This window comes from Acipenser ruthenus, chromosome 18 (assembly GCF_902713425.1).
Source record: "Acipenser ruthenus chromosome 18, fAciRut3.2 maternal haplotype, whole genome shotgun sequence".
NCBI classification, from domain to species: Eukaryota; Metazoa; Chordata; class Actinopteri; order Acipenseriformes; family Acipenseridae; genus Acipenser; species Acipenser ruthenus.
Window position 1 is genome coordinate 21,608,065 of NC_081206.1, and position 27,398 is coordinate 21,635,462.

At 37.9% G+C, this 27,398-nt stretch overlaps 1 protein-coding gene across 1 annotated transcript; it reads right to left on the reverse strand.

The window, feature by feature from the left end:
• Positions 1–20: 20 nt before the first annotated feature.
• On the reverse strand, positions 21–26,356 carry LOC117421923 (ras and Rab interactor 3-like). The gene is made up of 10 exons (XM_034036437.3): positions 25,640–26,356; positions 20,689–20,869; positions 15,270–15,384; positions 11,721–11,793; positions 11,037–11,128; positions 7,878–9,254; positions 4,958–5,266; positions 2,255–2,386; positions 1,570–1,733; positions 21–1,371 (listed from the first exon to the last, which is right to left on the reverse strand). Exons 1-10 carry the CDS (start codon positions 25,690–25,692, stop codon positions 1,057–1,059), a joined length of 2,811 nt encoding a protein of 936 aa, XP_033892328.3. The 5' UTR covers positions 25,693–26,356; the 3' UTR covers positions 21–1,056.
• Between the last annotated feature and the right edge of the window lie 1,042 nt (positions 26,357–27,398).

Sequence of the window (27,398 nt, forward strand, 5' to 3'; positions counted from 1 at the left end):
TCCCACTGGTCCTTCAAGACTTAACTTGAAAAGTAATAATGTTCCTTTCATTTATTTTTACAAAATACATTTCCAATAAGATAATACAATATAGATTTGATTAAAAGTATATAAACAACTTAATTGTCAAAATTTTTAAAAAATGGTCCATGGCAACAATACATTCAATGGTAAAGCTGTAATTCTTCACAACTTTGGATTCCCATCATGTTAAACACAAAGTGAAAGTGTAACAGCTCATATTGTAAAGCTGCAGGCCTACCACTAAATGCAAATACATCTGGCTTAAAATAGAAGATGATATCTATATCAGGGGTGGCCAAAGTTTGCCCTTCCATACCTGGTTACCTATTAAACCTGGAGTGGAATGGCCTTCCAGGACTGTGACAAAGCGACTTACAGAGACGAGGGGATGAACTATGCATCAACAACTGTGCTGCAGTCACTTACAATAGGACCTCAGTTTTACGTCTTATCCAAAAGACGGAACATATACCTGCAGATATACAATTATACAAAAATGGTAGTACAAAAAGATTAAAGAGGCTATGCATATGAGCTGCTTTGAGGTCCAACAGTTAACATTTTAAAATCCTAAGATTTTATTTTTCTGTAGCACTGTGCTTGAAAATTGGCTTTAATATTAGTTTAAAAGGAATATCTTTCAAAAGAGATTTTAAAATGTCCACAAAAGGAGAACCAAGACAACATTGAGTAAATGTGTACTGTTTATAAGACCTACCTGGACAAAATATAATATCCATTGTAAATAAATGTAAACATCAGCTGAAAGATATGCCTTTCACCCCACTGTGAACCAAATATAAAGTTATTTGCCAAATCACCAAGCAACACAACTTCAGCAGTCTATTAAGTCAACTATCAATTGATAGTCAGTAAACTCCACCTTGTGGCTGGCTTCATAAAAGACCTGCAACAAGATTATTTCAATCTGAAGACATTCTGAAGATCAATTTGGGTGCAGACTTCTCCAGAACTTTTCTTTCACACCAACCACAGGCCAAAAACAGTAGCCCTTCCTTTCGCGGAATGTGCTCAAATCAAGCTCTCAGTTTTGAGTGGTGGTTCGATGTCTTTCCCCTCCTCAGAGCTCACAGGCTTGTATACAAAATAATACTCTTTCTTGGGCTCGCTGTGGTGGAACGTGGCCTTGACTGTGAGAGGGAGCTCCTGTGGACCCAGTTGTTGGTATATCCCCTCCACCAGCACACAGAGCCCATACCTCTCAGGCTCCAGAACCTCGAATTTCTCTGCACACTGTCGACACAGGTCCTGAGCCGTGGTGTCCGGCCGTGCCCCCAGAGTCTTTGTGTTGGACCCTGCTTCATTGAACGAGACGTTGATAAAATCCTGCAAGAGAAACAGGTTTAAGAGATGAGGGAAAGCACACGCAGTATATATATATATATATATATATATATATATATATATATATATATATATATATAATATTCAGGAAATACCCAGAGCATTGCACACTTGCTTGTTACATTTATAAGTGGTGCTAGTACAAAAAATGGTGCAGCAGCTCCCCCTTGTGGCACATACCTGCACTGACGACCTGGAGACTCGGGCCTTGTTTAGAGTTCTGCGGCGCTCCCAGCGGTGAATGGAGTCCTGGATCTCCAGGCTGAGCTGCCGAGTGAGTGCCAGCTTGCCGTAATTCTTAATGTGCTCCAGGGCACCGTAGGTGGTGGTTAAATAGTAAGAGCCTGACAACAAGAGGATGCAAAATAACATCAACACTGCGGGCCTTAACATGGCCCTTGTATTGTATGAATGCACTATTGTACCACCGTGCTTCAGTGTCATTTAGACAAATAGAGAAATTGATAGAGAGAGACACAGCAGGCAGACACAGTCAAATTAATTGTAGTAGTATGCATAGTTTTTTCATAATCTAGTAATCTAGAGCTACTTTTACAGTTACACCTTGACATGAGTATTCATTTGATTTGCTTGTGTAATTCATGTTTTACTAAATTAGTTATTTTGTTTAAATAAATAATGCATTAAAATAATATTATCAGTGACTTAAAGGTTTGATATCATGAGCATTTTACTAATATTTGATGTTTAACATCCAATAATGTCTCTTCCCTAGGATTCTGCATTGTTGTGTCTAATTATTATTTGCTATGCTTACTAACTCCAAAAATGGCTAATTGTGGTGAAGTACACCAGTGGTGATTCACTGTGTCCTGATTCAGGCAATTCCTCTGGTCAGGCCTACCTTCTCCGAGCTGCAGCGTGGGGTCCATTAGCTCCATCATATACTCCACATCCAGCAGCAGAGCGGGCAGGTTACTGCGGACCAGGACGTACATCAGCACCGGCAGGAAATCATCAGCACCATGCGGCTTCCCTGCAACAGCCAAGTGTGATTAACACAGGGAACCAGTCCTTGACAGTCTCTAAAAACATACTCCCTGTCTACACTAAAATCATTAAATCAATGGGAACCACATATGGTACAGGAGCACACTAGTGAACTCAAGCAATACCCAGGCTCCCACCTAATAATGTATTGAAATAATAATGTATTGGAATCATCTGTGTATATATATATCATCTATGTATTGAAAAGTGAACAGAAAATAATTAATACCAGTGTTGAACAGCAGGGGGAGCCGTCACACCTATTTTCCCTTCCTGTTAAATTCTGCTGTCAGAGAACTGCACTGTGTATCCATTTTCTCTGTATATACTGCCTGTGCTTTCAGTGTCCTTGACTCCTGAATATTTAATGGCACATTTGTTTTTTACTCATTGTATTGCCACATGGAATTGAGAGACCTGCTGTTTTCCACAGCTTTTTTCTCTCTCCCTCACACACCCACACAGTCTTTTACTGTATAGTGAATCTTTCTTCTCTTAAATATTAAGAGCAACATGCAGGCATTTAGGAGTCACTCAATGGCAGCAGTGGTGGAAGAAAGGCACCAAATTGCAACCACTTCTCTTATAGCCCACAGGAGGACATTGTGACATATTTGCTAACTATACTGGTCTATAAAATGTTTGCAGGCCAAACTTCTTGTGAAAACTGCAAGAACTTCTTAGTTTAGATTATAAACCTGCCTACAATTTGCACGTGAACTGAACTACGACAGAACATGCAACAGCATCCTCAAATGTCATATTTCTTTACAAATAAAATCACATTTATTTAGATTAAAACAGTACTAAAAACTAAATTAGTAATAGGCCTATAAGACAAATGTTTTGTCTTCGTCCCATTGCATGGAAACTGTGAACCTGCAGTATGATTTAAGACACAAATCCCCTGATGTCTCGACAGTGATCTTAACGGATAGTCTAATGTAGAGGTATCCAATCACGGATGGCCTTACCATTCAAGGTTTAACAGGTAAAACCAAATAATTAACTTTAGGGGGATGGGGGGTTTATTTGGTTCAGATAAACCATTTAGAACAGGGTTGGAACAAAGAACAGGACTGGAAGAGCCAACTTTGGCCATCCTTGGTCTAATGTCTTTCCTCTGGAAAAAATATAATTATGTAATATACCAGCTAGAATCCAAAAAGTCTGCTCACTGAGGCAAAACAGTAGCTACATCACCTAAACAAGCATGGCTGTTATCCTGTATGTAAAAACATCACAGAGTGTGTTAAACTCCAGGTACTTGAGTGAGTAAAGTAGGCCAACATGTGCAGCTTGTGTCCACAAATCATCATCTAAGTTTGCTATTGATTTCCAACGGCGTCCAACAGCAGCAAATTACAATCACAAACACACAGAATAAACATTTAAAACTATGCACAACATCATATCCATACACAGGGCCTCTTCAGATAGTGGAACAACACATTTTTTAATCGACGACGAGAAGTCTCTGATCTAAGTCCCATCGGCAATGCATTCCAATCTGAAACTGCAGCAAAAGCAAAAGATTTCCTTCCAGTAGCACTTTTTACCATCGGTATTTTAAAATATCTGGTACCACAAACATTTCGTAAGCTGTAATCACAGGTAAACTCCCAGAATAGATTACTCAAATAAATAAACAGGCAGGTTGTTAAACACCCCTTTAAAAAGAATCTGATTCCAGTGAAAGTTCCTTCTATTATCAGGTGACAACAAGTTTAACCTGGAATACAAGGTACAGTGATGCTCTAAACGAGTGCTCTGAAGAACAAATCTACAAATCCTGTTAAACACTGTATCAATCTTCTTCAGCGACTCCTTACTAGCAGTCATGTAAATCACATCACTGTAGTCCAGAATAGGAAACAAAAGTTGCTTAGCTAACTTTAACCTTGATGTAAAATTTAAGCAATGACAATATTTAAAAGTATCAACTCTCTCCAAAGGTGTATTATTACAAGTAACACCAATGAAATTGGAATTATTGTTTTGTATCATTTTCTCTGAACCCAATAACATGATTTGTCTTTTTTTCATTTAAAATCAAACAATTTTTAACAAACCAATCTTGAAGTTCAAAAAATCATTCTGTCTTAGTTAAATCATGGACATTGTCAGAGCTGTAGTAAGCCACAGTATCGTCTGCATACATATTTACAGAACTTTTTCTGCAGACAGAAGGTATTTCATTTTTAAAAATTCCAAAGATTTCCAAAGGAAACAGAGAACAGGATGTACGGAAAAAACAATCTCAAAACAAAAGAAAATCGGTACCAGTTAGAAAAGTCTACAGATATACAAGCTTATTGAGTCTTAGGTGACAAGAATAAGGTCACAGTACAATTTTAGCAATAATAATTAACAATAATAATAATAATAATAATAATAATAATAATAATAAATACAGGCTTTGATAACAATGTTGACATGGATCTTTATTTTAAAATGTAGGTAAATCACTAAATGATTGCTATGATGGCCAATCAAAAGGATGAACAGAACAGAGGCTGTTTGGTTCACTCTGTTCCATATCAGACAGCAGTCTTACCTGGGCATCCTATGGACATGGACTCGTAGATAATCTTGCATGTCTTCAGCAGGGTAGCTATCTTCTTCTCTGGGGAGTAGGCCTGGTGCATGGATGTAAACTTGTGCTGGATCTTCTCCATGACGGGGGTCTCCGGCACGCTGGTGGTCACCCCCAGGTCTGTAGTGGTGGTGTTGAGAACGACTTGCTGGTTCTCCTTGAGACTCTTGAGAGATGAGTCATTCGTATGGATTTCCTTCAAGCCTGTGTAAATGGAGTCCTTTAGTGGTTTCAGGACGCTTTTGCACAATGCAGCCTCAATGACAGCTTCTGCACAGAATGAATCAGAAAAAAAATCTTTTGTTAGATAATGTCATTTGTGGTTTGAAAAATGAAACATTTTACATACAGTATAGCCAAACTCTGAAGTGCTTTTTCACTGACAGTAAAAAGGGCCGGACAATTGTTTCTTCAACTTTTAGATTTTTTTCCCCCCCACCTCTTTGTGACTGCTTATATCCCTATGTCTATAACAGATATCAAAATGTTCTCTAATGTGCGCTATTAGAATGTCTAGATCTGTTCAGAAATAATTATGCACCTCCCAGTGACATTCATCCTCCGCCACAGAATTAGAGCCATCAGTAGCATGGAAACCTATGGCCTACATCCACAGTATGGAATTTTACAAACAGACAAAAGTATTTTGAAGCACATTTTTCTGAGAAGATTGAAACAATTTTTTTGGTATAAAACTAGATAGAAAACTTGCTCAGGGAGGAAATGTGTCTTGCACGTGTGTCAAAATAGGGCTCCAAGTGTAGAGAGAGCAGGATTTTATGTAAGTTCTTGTTGGACCTGAACACAAACATCCAGTATCCTATTTCACAACTGGTTTGTGGTGTTAATGTTTCTTGACATTGTCTAGTGAAGCCAGCTCGGGGCTGTTTAGAAAACACAGGTTTATTTAGAACAGCTGTATAGGTATATAGGTCTATAAACAACACCTTTTCTGATCAGTTTGACTACTACAGATTTTTTTCTAATTACAGGCCAGATTTTTTAAAAATTAAAATGCAGGCCAATATTACTACCACAGGCTTCATCACGCTTTTCAAAAATTTTGAATTGGCAAAGAAAATACCGAAATGAAACTGGACTGGTGTCAAATTCAAAACACTCCACACATACACATAGATCCACACACACAAACACACACGTTTGCATTCCTATATTTGTGGGGACTTCTCATTGACTCTCACTATAACTGTATTTACTATTTCTAACTCGTCAGACAAAACTCCACACAGGGTGAAACTCGACAACAAACTAAATATTTTGGCACTTTTTTTTTTTTAAAGGCATACTTAGTTCTTAAAATGTGTTTTACAAAGTGGGGACGTCCCCACAACGTCGTTTTTTCAGGAGTTACTACCTTTGTGGGGACATTTTCACAAATTTTGTCCACACATTGATAGTAATACCTGCCCACACCCACACACACACACAGTTGGTTGTTCTCTTGGGGGAATGACTGCATTTGGTAATTTGAATCTGATGGTGCACAAAGCATAACTGTTGTACTAAGATAACTAAGTTTTTAAAATCCATTGTCTGCAGTAGCCTTTTTTTAACTAAACCCTTCATTGCTGTTTAGTAAACTAACCTAAAAAAGGTTTAATTAACATAGAGATGGCTCTGTATGTATGTACAGGACATTAGGACCACATTCATTTCAAAAGGGGAGAAAAAGGCTTGTGTCCCTTTGGCGAATGTAAACAAACTGAAAACTAAAAACTGTCCAGAGTTGCTGGCCCATGCAAGGAAGCAAACATGATCGCAGGACATCCCAGTTTTAAAACCACTGCAAAAGGATGAACTGTAAAGCGAACCTCAATTTACAGTATAACTAAGCTGCAGTCTAATGCTGCTGTGTTTCGGTTTGTATTGATATGTTCCAGCTCTGCAGTATACAGTGGGTTAAGCATTCACAGTGCAGGAAGTCTATCTGAATTCTTATCTATGGTAAATGGCTCATTGTAACAGTCCACACAGTAGGGGAAGTAAAAGTGACATCATGCATATGTTTAGTACACCAACTCTACAGAAAGTAGATATTTTTGGACACAACTGTCACCATTCACTAAAGAGATTAACATGTTACTGGACTGTCTTGTATTTATTTTATTTGAATGATCTATTTAGGGACACCAAGATATTTAGTAAACAAGGGTTCTGACTGGGGTTTCCTACCAAAAATGCTCTGTAGTTACACCAGTTCAGTTGTTAAAACTGTAACATCACACTCATTAAAACAAGAAGTGCACGCTTTTTGGGGGATTTTTAATTATTTTTGTATTGTAAACTGTAGCATGTGTTTCCATGTAAACTAGAACAATGCAGTGAGGCACTGTACTTGTTTAACATCCGAGTTCATGCGATCTCTTTCATTATCTATCACTGTTTCTGGTTAGAACATAAATGCTTAACAATGCTTAAAAAGTAGTCTAATAAAAACTTACCTTTTCAGCCACCTGATGGTTTGAAAAATGACCACTTGTGGTGAGCATCTGTAATTCCTGTCCTCTTTGAAACCAGTTGCCAGAGTTTCAGAGGACATAAATTATAGTTGCATACCCTAAGTGATCTTTTCCAACAACCAATGACTTCAGAATTTCAGCTTTTAGAAGTGGTTGAAAAATAAAAATGTTGCTGAAATAGGTACTAAGCCTGGCACATAATCAGCTAAGCAGAAACAATGATAGAAAACCTGCATACTAGATGGGTAGGAAATTCAATATTATGAATCTGTAGATGGTGTAAAGTATACCTTTCCTGCAGTATTTAGATCTGTATGCTGTTTAAAATCAGTAAAAAAAATCCCTGAAGTCCATATCGCTGATTTTCAGAACTGCAGAAAATTGAAAAGATCTGGCCTTACCTAATCTGTCGTCAGAATAACCAGCAGTCTCCTCCAGTCCCTGCAGTTCTGTGCTCTGTATTAAATAACACTTCAGCTGTGTCATCATCTGCCGGATCTCCTGCAGCATCTCAGTACTGGAGGAGTGTTTCTTCATAGTCTCCAGGGTGAAGGCTTTGTAATCCCGCACCAGGTTCCCAAAGTAGGAGTCCTTATCCTGCGCCAGCTCTGTGATCTTCTTCTGGATCTTGCGGTCAGATGACAGGAAGATGGTGAACATGTTGGGAAGGTTGACCATGGAGAGCCGCTGCTTGGCCTTGTCTAGCATGATGGTGGGGTGTCTCTTCACGGGACACGCAGGTCTTTGCTCAAAATCGTCTTCCGTGCTGCTCGTGGAATAAGAGTCATGGTCCAAAGAAGGGGCTGGTGGGTTTCCTTCTGGTGAGTAGAGGGAGGTGTCTGAAACCTTGAGTTCGACCAAATTCAAGGACCTGCGCATCAGACCAGGGGTGCTTGAGCTTTTAGGAGAGATGTTTGGTTCATTTTGTGGCGGGTCTTTCGTTGCTGTTGAGTTTGATGTCTCTGAATTCAGTCCTTTTGCATTGACCGTCATTTGTTTCTTCCTCCTTGGCGGGGGAATTGGGGGTGTTTTCATAGATGTCTGCTGGACTGCCTGAATGTTTTGAGGAACACTTTCAGGTTGTGCAACAGCAGGTTGCTCCTTAACTGGGCTTGACTTAGGCAGTTCCTCTCCTTTGGGAGAAGGGATGTTTTCCACAGTCTCTTGCAGGTCTTCAATACTGATCAAAGTAGCAACAGGTACTGGATCTCCTTGATTCTCCACCAATAGGGTAATTTCCTCTTTGACAGCAGCATCTTCAGAAAACTTTTCAGACAATCGCCTTCTTGGAGGAACTGGAGGCATCCGAAAATTCTTTTGGGGCTTGATTTCTACCACGCTACTTTCCATATTCTCAGCCATTTGTGTCACGCTGTTGCTTCTTTCTTCATTCTGCCCAATTTTCATCTCTTCTCTTTGTGGGCTAGGAACTGTAGAAGTTGGGTCCTTAGCTTCTCTTATGCTAGGAAACAGCTCTTCTGCTGTCCGAGGTCTGGGAGGTATGGGAGGAGGTCTCTTGTATCTGGGCTGCATTGAATTTGGAGTAGTCAGACTTCTTGTAATAGGCGCAGTTGAAGGCAGGCTGTTGCAATACTCTTCGATAAAAATAGGATTTACATACCACAGCCTGTCATTTCCTATGGACAGCTCAATCTCACATGAGCACTGACTTGCGTCATTAGAGAAATGTTGGCCAGCTTGAGGGCTACTGTTGCTGCTGCCGAGGGTACAGCCCTTGATAACATCAACTCTTCGGTTGAGAGAAGAACCCCAGAAATCTGTTGTGGGTAGATAACAAAAAAATGGCTGTTATTTGCAGATATTACAGAAGACTTGCTTCCTAGTTATAAGAAAAACCCTGTCACAATGTTGAGGTTTTAGAAGTAAGAATATTAATTATTTAAGAATGCATGCTTGGGTTATTTTTATTTGCAGTGAACAAAAGAGCATACTACCCCGAAAAAAGTATTGGGACAGTTGATTTCTAAATATCTAGGTATTCCTGATGAGATAAGGTCTCCTCTTCAACTGCATGCATGAGAAATCCTTTTCACGAATACAGTTCTATCCAACTGCAATGGTGACTGCTGAATAGTACTGTACTAGGTGAGGCCATCAGTAGAAAAAAGAAACAGGGCAGAGGCTGGGCCAACCATGCACACTACAAGTGAGCTTCTTAACCATTATGCAAAAGAGCTGGGATCATTTACCATGGAAAAATAATTCCACATCATTCCAGTTGTTTTCACGTAGACCTAGCAATACCGCTGCCAGTGGAAAGAATTACAAAGCCAAGACTGCTGCTTACTGTCATTTAGAAACAGTTCACGTGGCTAAAACTCTTACAGACTGTAGTGCAAGATAGTATTTTGCCAGCAAATGAAGTGACCACACTGCATGGTACACACTATTGCGTAAATTTTCCACTTTGTTGATGTGCTAGTAAGTCTACAATGCCTGAACCTATAGCAGTTACGACAGAGATGTTTCCAAGAAACTTTTACTAATCGTCTCAATCCAGAAAGCTGATTTTGTATCACCCTCTATTGGTTGTGTGGGATATCTGCAATTCTTTCTGTATTAACTGAAAATAGCATTGTCAATATAGTGTTAATTTGTTCTGTGTTTTGAGAAGATTTATTGTAACAATAGACTTCAGTTTAAAAGTAATATAATTGCTGAACACCTGATTTTAAAAAATGCTGGATTATCAAAATTATATACAACAATTAGATCATAAATATATATGTGACTAAATATGCTTTTATCTTTTCTTTAACCTGGATTCTAATCAGATGTTTTACATTACACCACTACCACCAGATGGCAATATAGTTTTATTTGTGGTAATTATTTAAAATGTCATAATCCATGTTTTTTTCTGCTTTTTCTCAGCTGAAAGGAAGACACTCTTTCCATGAATACCAATGGAACACGTATCATTAAAAACAGGGCTGGTTCCCCCAGAGATATTCCAGGATGTAAAAGACGGGCGTGTATTTGCTGAATTCTACAGGGAAGTCGTGCTGTCTTGGAAAAAAAAAAAAAGAGATGACTCATCTGAAGAACTTTTTTTCCGGGTGGAATATTAAGGAAAAAAAAAACAACTTAGTCTGACGTTTAAAGAAAAAAGCTCAATAAAAAAAAACAACACTGTAGGTTTCACAGTACAAATCAATACAACCCACCAAGCCAAACTGTTACACACATCAATAGAGATTTTCACTAAATATGCTCACATGCTCACTAAATATCTTGGTATCCCTGAAAAGATATTTTCAAATGATAGTACTGCCCCAATCCATTTACTATCTGTACCCTATACTGTTGGAAGTTATTCTGACCATCAGGATCTTTTGTGGCAAGATCAGATTTAATCTGAGCACCTAAAAGCTTCTCTTCAAAACCACATTCTAAGGTCTGGGCTGGTTCCTTTCTACTGTAGTATCATATACAGGTGCAACTAAATCAAACCAGAAAGTGGACCTCATAGCCACTATCTGTAAAGCAGCAAAGAACCATTATCAGACTTTTTATAGGAAAACCTTAAAAAAATGTACCTGATCCAAGGCTTGATACAGTCTCAAGATGTTCATATTTGGTTGCCTCTTTTATTACTTGGGGTAAGCTTAGCGTAAACGGCAGCACATCTCTGCAAGAAAATGAAAAGCAGGAGTTCAATGTTCAGATATCTTCTCCAAACAATGATCTTCGATTCCTAGCTTCCGATAGATTTTTTGGATTGCATTTGGCTGTAATCCGTGATAGTAATAGTGATAGAAATGCACAGTAGGGGGCAGCGGTGGTGAGATCATAAGCGAGACAAATTAGGTGGCAAGAATACACATTTGAAAGGCTGTTGGACAGCCAGCAGTTATCCCAAGATAAGTGACTGCAAGGAAATGAAATAATCTGTCAATAAGTGTACAGGATTTTCCATCTACAATTTTGTGAGTTTATTAAATAAACAGTGGTTAATTTGGGGCTTTTGCATTGAAAGAAGTAGGGTTTAACATGTAAAATGCGAAATGATGCAGATTAAAAACAAAACCAAAAACAACACTTCCTGTGTAAGGTCACGTGGCCCAATTGCAGCTAGACCACTGAAGTGATACCTACAGCAAATACCAGGAACATGTTTAAAAAAAAACAAAAGAAAAAAAAAACCTCTTGCTTGTTTTTATTATCTTACACACACACAGGGGATAAACTGTATATTTATGAGAATAAGCAATAATCTGTACCTGCTCACACAGTAGAAAGCAACTAGTTTAAAAATGTCATCGAACACAAGGACAGAACCTTCCAGATAAAGCACTGTATGGGGAGAGAAAAGTAAAACAGTGAGCGATTCAGGATAACAAATGACAGGACATTTTAAGGGATAACATGTCAATTTCATAAGATAAATGAGGTTATTTGTTCTCCTATTAAAATGGAACAAGCAGACTACAGGTACAAACACAAGGGGTGCCATTACAGCTCTAAACACCTTGGCCATTTCTTAGTAGTGTTGTTGTTAAAGTGTAAAACCACTGCATTACATCAAGAGGTTCTGTCGACAGCATAAACCTCAAGAGCACAGCTTGAGTTATGGTTTATTAATGAAAACAAGATTTAATTTGTTAATAGATAGTAACAAAACATACACATTTGTTGCTTTAACGACATTTGTTTCTGGTAGTACTAATGTGATACAGCCATCTGAAATGTCTTTGTATTCAATGGCTTGCATCAGATCGTTTGTATAAAACAATGTAACATTAAGATTAGCTATGCTATTTAATTATTTAGCTATATATTATAAAAGCAGCCAGGGGGCTCCAGAGTGGTGCATCCGGTAAAGGCACTCTGCCCGGAGTGCAGGATGCGCCCTATAGCTTGGAGATCGGTATTTAGACAGGTATTTTATAGTAAAATAAGCAGAGATAGTTAATGTTAAAATATATTCAGACCACTAGAAAAAGCTACCACGCTGTATAGCCTATTGCATAAACTCAATCCGTGGAGAATGGTAGAGATATCTGTGTGTGAATGAGAGCGTGAGAGAGTCAGTCGGCGCAGGCAGTAGGTACACGGCAAACACTTGCGAGTTCGGATCGGGTTGCAGGTCTTATTAAAGCGGGTCGGGTTGCGGGTAAGAAGACGGTGCTGCAGCAGGTTGTGGGTCCGGGTCAGGTAGTAGCGGGTCCGAGTCTGAAGCGGGTCATAAAAAATGGACCCGCGCAGCACTATCGTAGTCCTTTGTAAAAAATACAGTATATATGCAGCTCATAATATTTACAATCTTATTACGTACAGTCTGACATAGGTACTGTATAACAAGTTCAACTATGAAATGTATATATAAAAAAAGAGTTCACCATTATAATAGGCTTTTGAAAGCCAAACGTTCTACACAGACAGTACAGTATTCTGCTGACGAAAATGACGTCATGGTTTTAGTGGTGGCCCATGTCTACAATATGAAGACATTTTTAATCGGATCCAACCGACAGACATTTAGCACCTTATAGGAAAGTCAACCCGCAGGCAGGTGCACCTGACAGAAACCTCTTACATGGGCTCTTCTACCTATACATTGCTTGGTTTTTCCTTTGATGGAAATTCAGACGCATTAGCCTTTACACTTTATAGTTCCTGTTTCGTTACTATGGGAACTCTCAGACAGTAGGCTGACCCGTCTTCAGTGTGGCTTCCACTCTATTTATAGCAATAAAAAGAACATGAGAGCCTCACTTTGTCGTCAGTTTAATATCGCAAGATACGCAAGGAACTCCCTTACAGTTTATATTTGAGTGTAATTTATTTAACTTGACAGACACCAAACACTGCATAATGTGTTTGCATGACATATTTCAATAATTTACTTATATTACTTTATTGTAAAAGTTACTTTTTTTCATTGGATGTACCACAGCAGTTTCCAGTGGTTTGCTAGCCACAGCACGTAACATTCTTAGTACCTGATACTAAAGCTTCAGTTTTTTACACTTCAGTATAATGCATTAGACTGTTTTAACTTACTTTTACTTAAATTTGAAAGGATTATTTTATTTTTAGAACGAAAAAAATATGTATCTATATTGCACTACAGGATAACATATGCATATTACAATATTTCTATCAATGTTAATGCTAGTGTTAGCTTTAACATCTAAAAGAGGAACTTCACACACATCTGTTTGTTTTCTCAGATTATGAACCAAAATAATTCTCCAGGAATTTCTTTTAACAGCCTGAAAAAAATATATGTATATATTTCTTAGACTGAAACTTTTACTGAACTATGAGGATTTCACCTGAGCTTTTTTGATAGTGGTTGGTGACAGTAAAAAAAAAAACAACAACAAACTAATAACCTAAGCAAAGTATTCTTTATAACCCTACAGTAGCATACAGTACACACTCAGGATTAGGATCACTTTACAATTAAAGCCACTTTTTTCAGCTCTGATTTGCTCAATATAAAGTCACCCTCAATATTAAGGCCATCCCTGTATTCAGTATTAAGGCCATTATCTGTTGTCCCAAATGTACCAGACATGACTGTGCCCTCCCTCATAATACAGCTAGATTTATAAAGCTTTTAATTCTAATTGCTTTTAGCAATTTTCTTTTTGATGAAAAGGAAAAACACCAAAAACAACCAGAGGCCGTTTACAACCCCCTAATTACGTTTAGTGGCCTCTTAGCTTTCCCTTTGTACACACACCGGTTGTAAGTACATTCTGCCTCAAGTGTACATTTTGCCTCAAGATATGTTTTGCTGAGCTGTTTTGATGGAATAACAGCGTTACATAGCTACAGTACAGTGCTCTGTTTGGGAAGCAGGCATAATGAGGAAGGAAACTGTTTGTTGTTACACAGCCGCACATATCAGTGATATTTAAAAGAAGCTGTAGATCAATGTAATGGAAAGTACCACAGAAAGCTGTATCATTTTCACAAATTAACTAAAGCTGGCTGCGCTCCAGTTCCACCAACGTAACATGCATTTAATTTTCAATTCCAGGAATTAATTTGCACATTAGGTGACTTGACCCCGCAGGTAATATGTTGGTAGAGAAGTCAATTTAAAACTCAGTCGTTTTATATTCAAAAGTGTACAGGCTTTAAGGCTTTATTGATGGTCACACTAACTAACTTTCAAGGCTGTTGTTAAGAAACTAACCGTTTATCCCCTTTCAGGAACATCATTACAATTTTAAATAAGTAAAAGCTTTGTGAAAATGGGTTTAAAATTTCTATAAAAATAAATTACAAAAAAATACTTGCTTTCCACTTTTTTTAAGAATGCCAACCTTTACAGCTATGGCCAGACATTTTACATTACCTAGAATTTTAGGATTCAGGCATACTTAGGTCTTTTATCTAACATCATGTAATCAAAGAAACTACACATTTATATTTAAAAAGTCTACTGGAAGCCATAATAGTAGTACAGTATTTCACGTGAGATTTTGAAATGTCAGAGTTTTCAATTTGTTGTCAGTTTTTCGTTAAGTATATGGAAAACTACAAAGCAGTATGTTATTCAGTAAATTAATGTAACATTATTCAGCAGGTTTCATTCATGAAGCAAATGAGTTAGTTCTACACGGTGATGCAAAACCTTTGGCCATAGCTGTATATGTGCCGTTGTATACCATGGCGAAAGCAAAGCAATGTAAACCTGAAGACGACAATCTTTCCGGCTGTTTCCTTTGTCAGTGACAGATTACCCATGTTTGGTGCCGGCCCTCTGTAGGGCAGGCCTGCCTGATGTAACTGCTATTGATCCAATTCCTTACATGTCTTTTCTTCTTTGATGAGAATATCTTGGATTTGTGGCGCTCCACTCTGGTCTGGGAAATGAACAGAAAGAACCATTTTCTTGAGATTCAAATTTTTCTTCACCAGAAAAATCTACAAAAAGGAGAAGATACCATTAGCTGCCATAATCCATGCTTCGGAAAGTGTCCAATATTTATTTTAGACAATATAAACAATTTATCATCTATACTGTTTTATTAAACTTCAAAATCGATTTTTTTTATTAACTTTATAAATACTATTATTGATTCCCCCTTTAATTCAGTTCAAGTATTTAAAATACAACAATACAGACAAACTGCTGCATCCTATATTACCTTTGCTGTCATTGTATGGTTTTATTGAAGTAAATTTGAACTAAAACACTAAAGTTATTAGGTACCAACTTGTATATCATCTATACTGTTTTTTTAAATATCTAGGTCATTTACTACAGTAAATATATCTGTTTAACAGTCACCTATACTATAATATTATATATGTATATACTGTATTCATTTAATAGGTATCTAATGTTAAATGTCTGTATAACAAAAAACTATTAGAAACATTTCAGAATGGAAAAACTATTGTTAGATTACATTTCCACCAGTACGGGGCATTCCTAGTTGGCTCACAGAGTTAGCAACCTGTTATCTTGATACAGTAAATGTTAAATGCAAGTGTGACATACAGTACAGGCAGACATATGGATATACAGAGACAAATAGCCTTAATTACCCCTAGATTATGTTTCAAATTAATTTGTGCTGAGGATGGTCCTTAGTATCATCACAATTGGACAGTTCTATGCACAACTATAACATTGAAAGAAAGACAGTCTTGTGTTAATGGCATGTCTTCATGTCTTTTTTTCCTGGCTGTTCTCTCAAAATCTACTGACACATATTCACAATGGTGAGCCAAAGCGATGTCATAATATCAAAAATATGTGACAGTTAATCTGCTGAACACCACTGAACACATGTGATTCCAACAGTTACATGAAGCAGATGTCTGAAACCGAGGTTTTAACAGTAAATTTGGTCAAGTGTGACCGCCCCCCCCCCAAAAAAAAAGTATTTAAGCATGAAAACAATGCAAATAATAGATAGGGTAAGGCACTAACACGAAGCCAAAGGTAGTTAGTGCTTGATTATGGGGCTGTAGGTGAGCGCAAACGACGGCAATCCGATTTGACCCCCTCAAATTATTTTGGTACAGGCCTACTGAGTATGCCTACGTTAATCGCTGGGAAGCTTCTGAACACACGATACATAAGAAACATCAAACAGACTCAGGAAAGACAGAATGCAGCAGATACTGTTTTCAGTTATATAAAGCAACATTATTTCCTACATTTGCTGATATTTTCTATTGTAGGGTAGTAATGGTAAGTTATATTAATAAAATAATTAGATAGTAACTATGCAGCAAACTTTTAATTTGTTACACTCCACATTTATTATTACAGTATTAAATAGCAAACCATGTTTTCCGTTTATAATCTTAAAAAAAAAAAAAAGGTTCCGACTGCTGAATGAAGCAACAGTATAATGTCTATTTGTGGACAGCGTTTTAGGACAGCTGTAATACGAAGCCCCCTCTTTAAGGTAGTGACTTTCAGATTTTGTGGTAACAGCGTTTCCTTCACATCATTTCCTCTCTGCGTCTGAACTCGCTCGTTGTAGTGGACACCCTGTGCTAACACGGGTATTATTATTATTATTATTATTATTATTTATTTCTTAGCAGACGCCCTTATCCAGGGCGACTTACAATTGTTACAAGATATCACATTATTTTTACATACAATTACATTATTTTTTTACATACAATTACCCATTTATACAGTTGCGTTTTTGGTGGAGCAATCTAGGTAAAGTACCTTGCTCAAGGGTACAGCAGCAGTGTCCCCCACTGGGAATTGAACCCACAACCCTCCGGTCAAGAGTACAGAGCCCTAACCACTACTCCACACTGCTGCCCTAATGTTTTATGGGATTCTGATCACATGCCCTAATGGGTATGTTTTAAGCATCTCAGTTGGACATTCCTCAAAGCACAAAAAGCATGTGCTGTGTGCTAGCAGTGCAGAACCCTGACGTTTGATTATTAGATTAAGCACACAGATTACCTCAAAGCACCAGATAAACGCAAAAAATCTAAGTGTGACATGCAGATGGACAGATGTATGGACAGACATTCCCCTTATCCTCAGAGTCTGTTATTCTCAATAAGGTAGGCTAAATAATGTACATAAGCTTCACGACAATTAGATAAGTATATCTCCAAATATATGGAAAAACTTGAAGTGTGATATGACCGCCTCCACTACATCCCCTTTGTAAGGGATTTCATCCGCAGCAATGGGATAATAAATAGGTATTAAAATAGGTACGTGAACCCTGATCTACACAGTGGAAGCCCATGATGCTGCCCCCTAGGCCATTCAAAGGGTTACAGCAATACCGGAAGATCAAACAAAGAGCAACTAAATATGTATGATAGTTTTTTTTTTTTTTTTTTTTTCTTTAAATTTAGTCGTCGCCAATTATTTTACCCCGGTTTTCACCCCAGTTTAGCATGCCCAATTAGTATCTGTATCCCCGGCTCACCGCTCGCAACCCCCCCGCCGACTCGGGAAACGGAGGCTGGAACACGCGTCCTCCGAAACGTGCTCCTTCCAAGCCGTCATTTTTCGCACTGCAGATCCACAGCAATGCCACCAGACCTATAGTGCCGGAGGACAACACAGATCTGGCGGCTCCGCTGCAGAGCCACAGGCGCCCTATCGGCCACAGGGGTCGCTGATGCGCGGTGAGCCGTGGATTCCCCTGCCGACCTAAGCCCTCCCTACCCGGGCAGCGCTCAGCCAATTGTGCGCCGCCCCCTAGGAACTCTCGGTCACGGTCAGCTGTGACATAGCCTGGACTCGAACCTGCGATCTCCAGGCTATAGGGCACATCCTGCGAGGAGCGCCTTTACTGGATGCGCCACTCGGGAGCCCAATATGTATGATAGTTAATAGGCTAAGGAGTGTCCACGAGAAACTTTATATAATATAATAATAATTAGGTTATCTATAATGACAAAACACTTATCTTTTTCTTTAGTCCAAAATAAAATAAGAATTACAAGAAACACTCTCTGGTATTAGCGTTACAAGTATGTGAATTTGAATTGCTGTATAAGTTGTTTGTGGTTGACGAAAGGTGAGACTGAAGTCAGGTGACTTGAACAGAGCGGTACTCACGACTCACAGGTTCCAGATCATTTGTGTCAGATGGCTGTATCAGATGGTTTGTATCCGCTGGAAAGTCATTTTATGATTAGCTGTCCTATTTAATGATTCTTATTTAACTATATATTCTAGAAAATATAGTATAGGGTGATCTGTAAGATATAAAGCTTTTACCCCACTCTCAGAAAGCCCCGCTTGCTCTGACCACAGCACCCTATACCATATTCTGGTCACACTTTGTAATTGATTAGCACAGTGAAATAAAGCATGCAATATCTCTGTTATTAAATATATCCCTTACTGTTGCTTCCTCCAGTGTACTACAGTATGCTTTTTTTTAATTTCATAATGCTTGTCTTCAATCACAGTGCTGTTTTCATGCAGTGGTTGAGAGGTACTCACTAATAGAAGTGACCAGTCAGCTACTGAGTTTTAAAATTACAGTCAATTCTCATTAATACAAATTTCTAGGGACAGCAAAATAATGTGTCTTATCAGTAATTCGTATTATCAGGAATCTAAAGCTACAGTAACACTGTAATCAAATTTCAATTACAGAACAATTTAAAAAGTATTATAAAATGTAAAAGTACTGTGCGTTTTATTGAAAATATGGCTGTAAGTGAACTTTTAAAAAGTATACATTGCAAATGAACTGCACTTGAAACCTGCATGTCCCATTCTGATCACAGGCATTTTTAAACCACAAAAGCAAGGCATCCTCAACATCAGGGTATTGAGCAAATCGGAAACACTGATGACTTGCATCCACGGTTTGCTGTTCATCGGCCTGTATTACTGCATCCTGTTTTTTTTTTTTTTAGTTTGTGGGCATGTGGAAATCTGTAGTAACATCTTTCTTTTTTTTCAACACCTCCACTTTTGTTTGTTTTTTTGTTCATTCAGATCAGTGCACAGTTCTGCGTGAGCACTATGGCAGCTTGGAACACATCATAGGATCAAAGGCTTTCATTTTCACCTTTCTTTCCTGGGAGGGCTCCAAAATGATTTGCACTAACAACAAACTCGTGTTAGTAAATTTGAATAATAAGAAGTAATTTACAATAAGCGACTGCTAAATATTTCCGGGACCTTGTAGAAAAGGTATCTAATCCAAATTAGTTTCAATGAAAATTAACTGTAATATACTATGTACAAAGGGCTGCTAGTAGCTGTCTCTGTCTCAGCATAGCATACCATGCTAGGCCTCACTTAAGTGTTATACGTTTTAAACACATTGAAAGAGGCACTCAAACTTAAGTGCTGTTTCTTAATAAACATTATATTATTATTAGTTTATTTAGCAGACGCCTTTATCCAAAGCGACTTACAGAGACTAGGGTGTGTGAACTATGCATCAGCTGCAGAGTCACTTACAATTATGTCTCACCCGAAAGACGGAGCACAAGGAGGTTAAGTGACTTGCTCAGGGTCACACAATGAGTCAGTGGCTGAGGTGGGATTTGAACCAGGGACCTCCTGGTTACAAGCCCCTTTTCTTTAACTACTGGACCACACAGCCTCCTAGAAAGAGGTTCCCTCAGAGTGAAAACCAGTTAAATCTGGATCAATCTGTGTTGTCAAGTTAAGTAGGCAGTTCAGAAGTAAGGGAAAGTCAATGGATTATAATTGAAAGGTTTTGTTCTGCATGTTACCTGTTCTGCACCTTGCACTGATACCTTGCACGACGCCTCAATTTGTCTTTGTTTGTTTCCATTAATAAACCGGCTATGGGTCAGTAACTGACAACACTGTGAAACAAACACTGACTGTTAATGCGCACAATGCAAAATAGGACAGCTGCCTTGCATGGGAGTCGACTTCATTCAAATATCTTTGTTTTGACTTCCATTTTCCATCACAGGGCCATTCCTGACGGTCATGCTTCAGTGTTTTTGTCTTTACAAACAACACAGTTCATGCATCATGTTATTAGGACAGAATAACATGAACCACAGTAAAGGTATTGCAGAACACAGGCCTGTTCCAAGAACCCTGTGTACTTTCAAGTGCTTTCTTTCAAAATATATATATTTTCAAGGACAAGGAAAGTGTTATCCCTGTCCCTTTCAGACTCCTATGGGGAAATGAAGGGATGATCATGTCTGAGGGAAGAGGAGTAGGAGGAGGAGGAGGAGGTGTGTGTTGTCAGGCTGTCCTATGCTTGCACTCACCCCGGCTGCCTCTCGCTGCAAGATCTCGGAGGCTCTCTCAGGACTGATGCCCAGCTGAAGCCACACGGGGCAGGTCTTGATGAGTTTCTCCAGGATGCTGATTCCAGGCATGAGAAGCTGATTCCTGGGAGATGAAGGTTCACAGGCCTGGCCACCCTGGTCATAGTCTTCTGGGACTGTCCTGGAGAAAAACAAAAGGAAATGTTTTATGATCTGTTGTGCAATCGTACTGTGCTCATGGCAGTAGTGCAATAGTATGAGCAATTCCTGAAAGGATGACAGATGGCATAACCCTAACCTTGTTTCATTTACAAAGTATATAGTGCAGTTGTAATATCTGCGGAATGGCAGGAAAAATACCATTTCTTTTTTTGTGCATTTAGATAATTTTCCTTCCTGCAACAATCTAATGGTGATCTGATTGCGGCGTATAGTGGTAACAGAAAATTATTACAGGAGACCTGGCTGGTCCGCATTGCCACATGTAAATAATTAATTTACCCTGTTACATTTATAACAGAATTTCTCTTTTTCCTAGTAAACGCCCCCGAGTAAATGTATTCCCCAGGATCTATGACGCATGATGTGTGAATACAAATATGAAAACGATCTGGATTGTGGGAACAGCATATATTGCTGCAATGCGGACAATACAGGATACAGCAAAGGCAAGAGGTGTGTTTCTTGTAACCACTGTAGGGTGTTATGTAATATCAGCTTTGTAGTATTGGGGACCAATGCAAAGACAAATGTATACAACCAAGCAAATAGATAGGCCCCAATGTTGTTCACAGCAAACTGCTGCAAACCTAACTAAGAAACACTGCTTTGATGGAGTGTGCAGATAACACGATAAGCTTGAAGTACAGTGAGCATGTTAGAGACATGTGGGGACTCTGTGGTAAATATTCATATCAAAGATTTGTCACTGCACTATTAATAGATGATCTGGCACTGGCTCTGTTTCCTGACATGATGAAAAAACAACTCTATTCAGAAATCATGTTACACAATATTAAATATTTGAAACTAAACTTATTGCAGTATTACTGTACGTTTTGCTTGACTGAAAATGAGGGGCCATTGTGATAACTTAATAAAAAATATTAACATTATATGAAAGAAAAATGTACTCAGATTTTAAACACACTGCTATGGCTATTCAATAAAAACAATTTGGTTAAGTCATCTATATTACACTATTGTCAAGCCAAAGGATTTTTTATATTCAAATTAGTCATTAAAAAATCTTCTGCATGTCATTATATTGATAACAAACTTACCATTTTCATGAAATGGACCAACTACAAATGAATAATGACCACTGCCTTGACCTTATTCCTTATACTGGTTCCTTTATGCTGTACTAAAACTTTAAATATGACAGTTTTAAACACATTGCTGCCTTATCTAGCAGCGGTTATTTCTCATTATTATCCGGTTTCAGTACAAACTGATATTATCATGCTATAAGTGATCTTAAAACCACTTAACACAAAATATTTCTATGCTTGTGTAAAAAATGTAGACAGTCTACTGATTGCCCTGGCTTTGCAGTTACCTCCTGGCCTTGAAGTGTTAGAATACAATGAGAAGATGTTGAATGCCAGTTTAGGTAATTGAAGCACAGGACTACAGCCCATAAAACCCAAGGCAAATTTTTCTTGCAACGTTTCAAGCTACATCTATTATATACAGGTAAAGACTGCTGCTTCGGATATCAGTGCTTAATTAGAACTCATTTAAATTGATACAAGCAATAATCTAGACATACTGTACTGAATTAATCCACTTTCCAACAAGGTTCCTAAAAGCAATATTGGGGGTAGGGAAAGTGGATTTGTTCATCATTGGTATTGTATCAGCATTCTGTATACTTACCACAAGCTTTGAAACACTGAATATTTATGTATATATGTATATTATATAATCTATCTATCTATCTATCTATCTATTATATAATTTTTTTACAGAAAACTTGTTAGGTGACAATGACTAAAATCCAAAAAGCCTACTGGGAAAGCAATAGATGTTAGTAACTCTACAAAAGTTACTTTGCTACAATTACAATGAAACAATCATATTCAAGGTTTTCATCAGGAACAAATGATGGTTAAAAAATATTTTTAAAAATTCATAAGAAAGCACACTGTAAACCGCTGGGGATTAACAATACCCAACGCAGCTTCGTGCAGCCTGCAAAATACACTGAACAGCAGCTTCTCATGCAGCAAGAAAACAAAACATCTGTAGTATGCGAACCCGCCGTTATAAATGGTCCCCAGATATCTTCCTGTCATTGACACCTCTATACAGGAGGACAGTTCCAGAGCAAACATATTACATATCACAATATGGAAACCACACACCACATGCATTCATGTCACATCTTCTATTCTTGCTATTTGAGATTGCTTTGAATTGATCTCAAAATGTTCAGGTTGTTTGTGGATATAACCAGGGTTCTTGAAACTGCCCCCTCAAAAAAAAAAAAAAAAAAGCCCTATAACCCTTACAGTTATATTCACTGTTGTAGAAAGTTAACTTCCATAGACTTAACTGCCTGAGATCTTGTGTTTTATCAGTTAAGCTAAAACCCAGAGGCCTACTAGGAAAGCAATATAGTACACTTTTGAAATTCCACAAAAGTAACTTTGCTACAATTGCAATGAAAAAAAGTATATTCAGGGTTTTCCTCTGAAACAAATGATGTTTTTAAAAAAAAAATTCTACAAAATTCATAAGAAGTGAGAAAGAAATACGTTTTGAAGGGTCATTCCCTATGAGGGGCATAATACTGACGACAGAGCACACAATTCCTGGCAGTAACCTATTCCTATTACATGGTTTTAATTTGGTAATTTACTTAAAATGTGTTATTGTATTATTTATAAAGGGCTATTGTTCATTAGTCTGTGGTATTCCTCAATTTGGTCCAGTAAGACAGACTTATATTTTTCAAACCCCACAGCATGCAACCAGACAACTAGTATAATGTACAGTGTCAGTAGTAGAAGTGAGATTTAAATCGGAACAGTGCACTTTGAAAAAAGGCGTCACTACTTTGCATAAGTGAGAGGTGTACCTGATGTAACATATATAGAACATACTGTATATAGCACTTAAATGTCACCATTTCCACTACTTCTGTGTACTGACATTTTTAGACATAATGCAAAATGCACAGCCATTTTATAACACACACCAAAATCCCCATAAAATCCTTTGTAGCCAAGTATACCTTGCATATAACGCACAACCTGCATCTACTGCAGGACTAAAAGTTAACTTTTTAAGGCAGTAGTGAGGATCTGCTACCTGTCTGGAAAGTAGGTAGCAAAATGATCTTAGTCGGTAGCGGTTTATTCGACTAATAATTATATATAAAAATAATTTAAAAAATAAACACCTAACTACTGTTTTAAATAGACTGAATATCCCAAACTATCACATAGTAGGCCTATATTTAAATCAGAAAGTATTTATTGAAACCACCTTGTGCTCAACTAAGTAATGGAACAATTCCTTGTCGAAATGTATTTTGTTTTATCCTTAAGTTCTACAAGAATGCAACCATATCTGTCATCTAAGCATCTGATATGCCATCAGTACGGTTAACCAGGTTATGTTTCATTGGTGCAAATTAATAAGTGGTACGAAATTACCCTATCAGTCTTCAGTTTTTGACTGAGATTTCGGTAACTAACAAATCATACACACCAATAAAATGATTTTTAAAGTAGCGTGTGCCACATTATTGTTGAATCCTGCATTGTATTACCTTAGAAATTATAAGCAAAATACACTGAACAGCAGCTTCTCGCAGCAAGAGAATAAAACATCTGTTATAAATGTCCCCAGATAAAGTTAAAAAGCACACGTTTCACTAGTTAAACAGGAGAAGTACGCAAGGTAGTGATAATCTATTCTAAAAGGAAAACAGATAGATGAATTAATGCAACTCAAGATTGTATTTTGTCTTATTCGTACTGATAAAACAAGAAATACTTTTGCATATGTTTCCTATCCTTCAGACAAAATGCGATGCCAAGGCGCCACCCACCCTTCTCCCTACTCTTGTTTATCACCGTTATGCCGCCCTGCGAGTCAAAAGGCACGCGCAAGCAACTATTTTCAGCCATGTTTGCAGTATTTTAAATTACTCTTTTAAGCAGTGCAGTATTTTATCTGTGGTCAGTTGTGAATGCTTGTGTGATAGTTTGCTCTTTACAACATAAATGTTAGGAGCTGTGAGGTCCTTCTATTACATTCAGGCTTCCTCTATAAAAATCTTCCTTCCCGACCCAGCTGTATGCTTGCATTGATTTCTGATTACATGCATGTATCAAAGACAGTGATTTACTATGTTTCAATGCAGCTTGACTTCCATTCAATACTAGTGCTCGGTTTAAAGTATTTATTCCTAGCTAACATATCACGGACTAAAAATAGGCCTACCTCTAAATTAATTTTTAATTAACAAGCAGCAAAGTACAAATAAGTAAAATAGATGCAGATGCCTGCTGTAAAACTCTTTACATACTGAAAAAGTCCCAGGTTTACTTTTGCCATAGTGCGCCATTTCTCAAAATTATGAGAAAATGGTCTACCAAAAACTTTAACTAATGACATATGCAAAGTGTAATTGGAGCTTAAAGAAATGCACCTCAAACGTTGGGGAAACGTTGGTTATTTTTAAACAGCCTTTTTTAAACAAGGGGTAAAAAGTACAAAAGCCACCCCTAACTATTATTTTTCCAGATAGGCATATAAAGAATTACGGAACACACACATTATATATATATATATATATATATATATATATATATATATATATATATATATATATATATAGAATAATGATACAGCAAGCCATTTTATCTGTAAGCCATCTTAGTGGAAAGTTCTTGTACTCGCTTAAACAGACTGCTCAACACTGAAGTTTACATACCCTGGAGGAGGGAGTCCGCTTTCCAAAGCGAGTGCAGATGTTTTTATCATCATGGGGCACAGGCGCTCCAAGTGTTTTCAACGCATTAAATCTTGAACGCTGTGCACCAGACAAGGGGCCCCCATCTTCACCCTGCCTTTTAGCAAGGACCCACAACTATTTTCTTCTTGTTGGCAGCCTTCAAGTGCTGTCGTGGTTGGAGCAACAGCAGCTGCGTTGATTGTACAGGAAAGTCATCAATGTGGTCTTGTTTCTCTGAACTTCCTGCATTTGTGTGGACGGGGATTTCAGGAAGAGGCTGTGTTCAAGGGTCAGCCTGCCTCCCCCTCTCTCCAAGCTTTCTCTTCAGCCTTTTAACGCAAGCTTGCCTGGAAAATGTTTGTCTCCAGAGGTGGTTGTTGGTAGCCAGGGTGGTGCTGGTTGCCACGAGAAAAGACTTTACTTTCACAGTCCGAGAACACAAGACCAATCTGGTTTGTGACCTACTCAAACAGACTTGAGGCAAAGTTTTTTTTGTTTTTTTTTTAAACCTGCTAGTCAGCACTGAGGTTAGACTTTCTGTTGCAGCTGTGACTGGCCTGCACAGCCGTAAACCTTCCCCCTGTTTCCTCCCCTCCCCCTTTTCTCTCTGAAACTAAATACTTGTAAAACCAGATGGACCTTCTTGTATATTTGGCTTGTGCCCCTTTCAGCATACTTGCCAACATTTGGAAACTGTTCAGCGGGACTCTTGTCCCCCGGGGGGAGGGGGGGAGGGGGGGGAGGGGGGGAGGGTGTTGGTGTTATACGCGTCATACACATGGGAGGAGTAACACAAAAAAAAACAGTCTATCATATATTAAGACATATCCCGTCAACTCAACACCGCACGATCAGCATAACAGTAAACAAACACAATTAAGCGTTTTTACCTTTGTATACCGGTAAGTTAGTGATCAGCAGATGTGTCCACACAAAGAGCACAGCGTATGGTTTTCACTAACTCTACTGTGCAGAATATATATATATATTATATATATATATATATATATATATATATATATATATATATATATATATATATATATATATATATATATATATATGGACTTTCTTCCTATGCATCGGGATATTAATTTGTTATGTTGTTAGGTATGTTAAAAAAAAAAAAATTCAATGCTTTAGTGTAGACGGAAGACAGGATACAATGCCCATTTATTTCTTTAAGACAAATAAATAGAACCAGCACACACTAGTACATTTCAGGTGCACCCGAGTAATGACAATTCCAGTCTGTAATGAAGCTGCATAAGAATTTGGGGTCGGTCCTCCCATTGCACCCTACATGTGATTAAATATAAAGATGTCATGATCCTTCGATTTGAGTGTTGGCTTTTTCATAAGTTGTTACCAGTGCCAACAAAAAAAAGAGATTCAAATGAGGGTCAAATTTAATACAAAAACTTTTTATTTATTTATTTTTACATAATATTAAAATCAAAGCAGTTAAATTGTCAAAAAAACAAGTGTGTTTACTAATCAGTTTGCATCCATTCTATTTTTGCAAAGCACTTTCATTTGTGAACAGAAGTTGTTAGATTTACACAGTATGAAGTATTTTAGTCTTTCACTGAAGCGCATCACACACTCTGCAGTAACAGCTCCCATAGCTGTGCTGCAGCGAGTGTGTTCATTCATCAGTGACATCTTCATATCTGCTGCATCTGGGTAGAGTAGCAGTGCAAAATCAGTTATGACTGCCTTCTTCCTTAATAGAAAT

Excerpts from the sequence above, each read along its gene's own strand:
- LOC117421923 (XM_034036437.3), bottom strand. The coding sequence starts at position 25,692 with ATGATGATAAAAACATCTGCACTCGCTTTGGAAAGCGGACTCCCTCCT. Across the intron at positions 9,255-11,036 it reads TGTATCAAGCCTTGGATCAG|ATTTCTGGGGTTCTTCTCTC; the intron begins GTACATTTTTTT and ends TACCCACAACAG. Across the intron at positions 2,387-4,957 it reads CATGTCCATAGGATGCCCAG|GGAAGCCGCATGGTGCTGAT; the intron begins GTAAGACTGCTG and ends TGGCTGTTGCAG.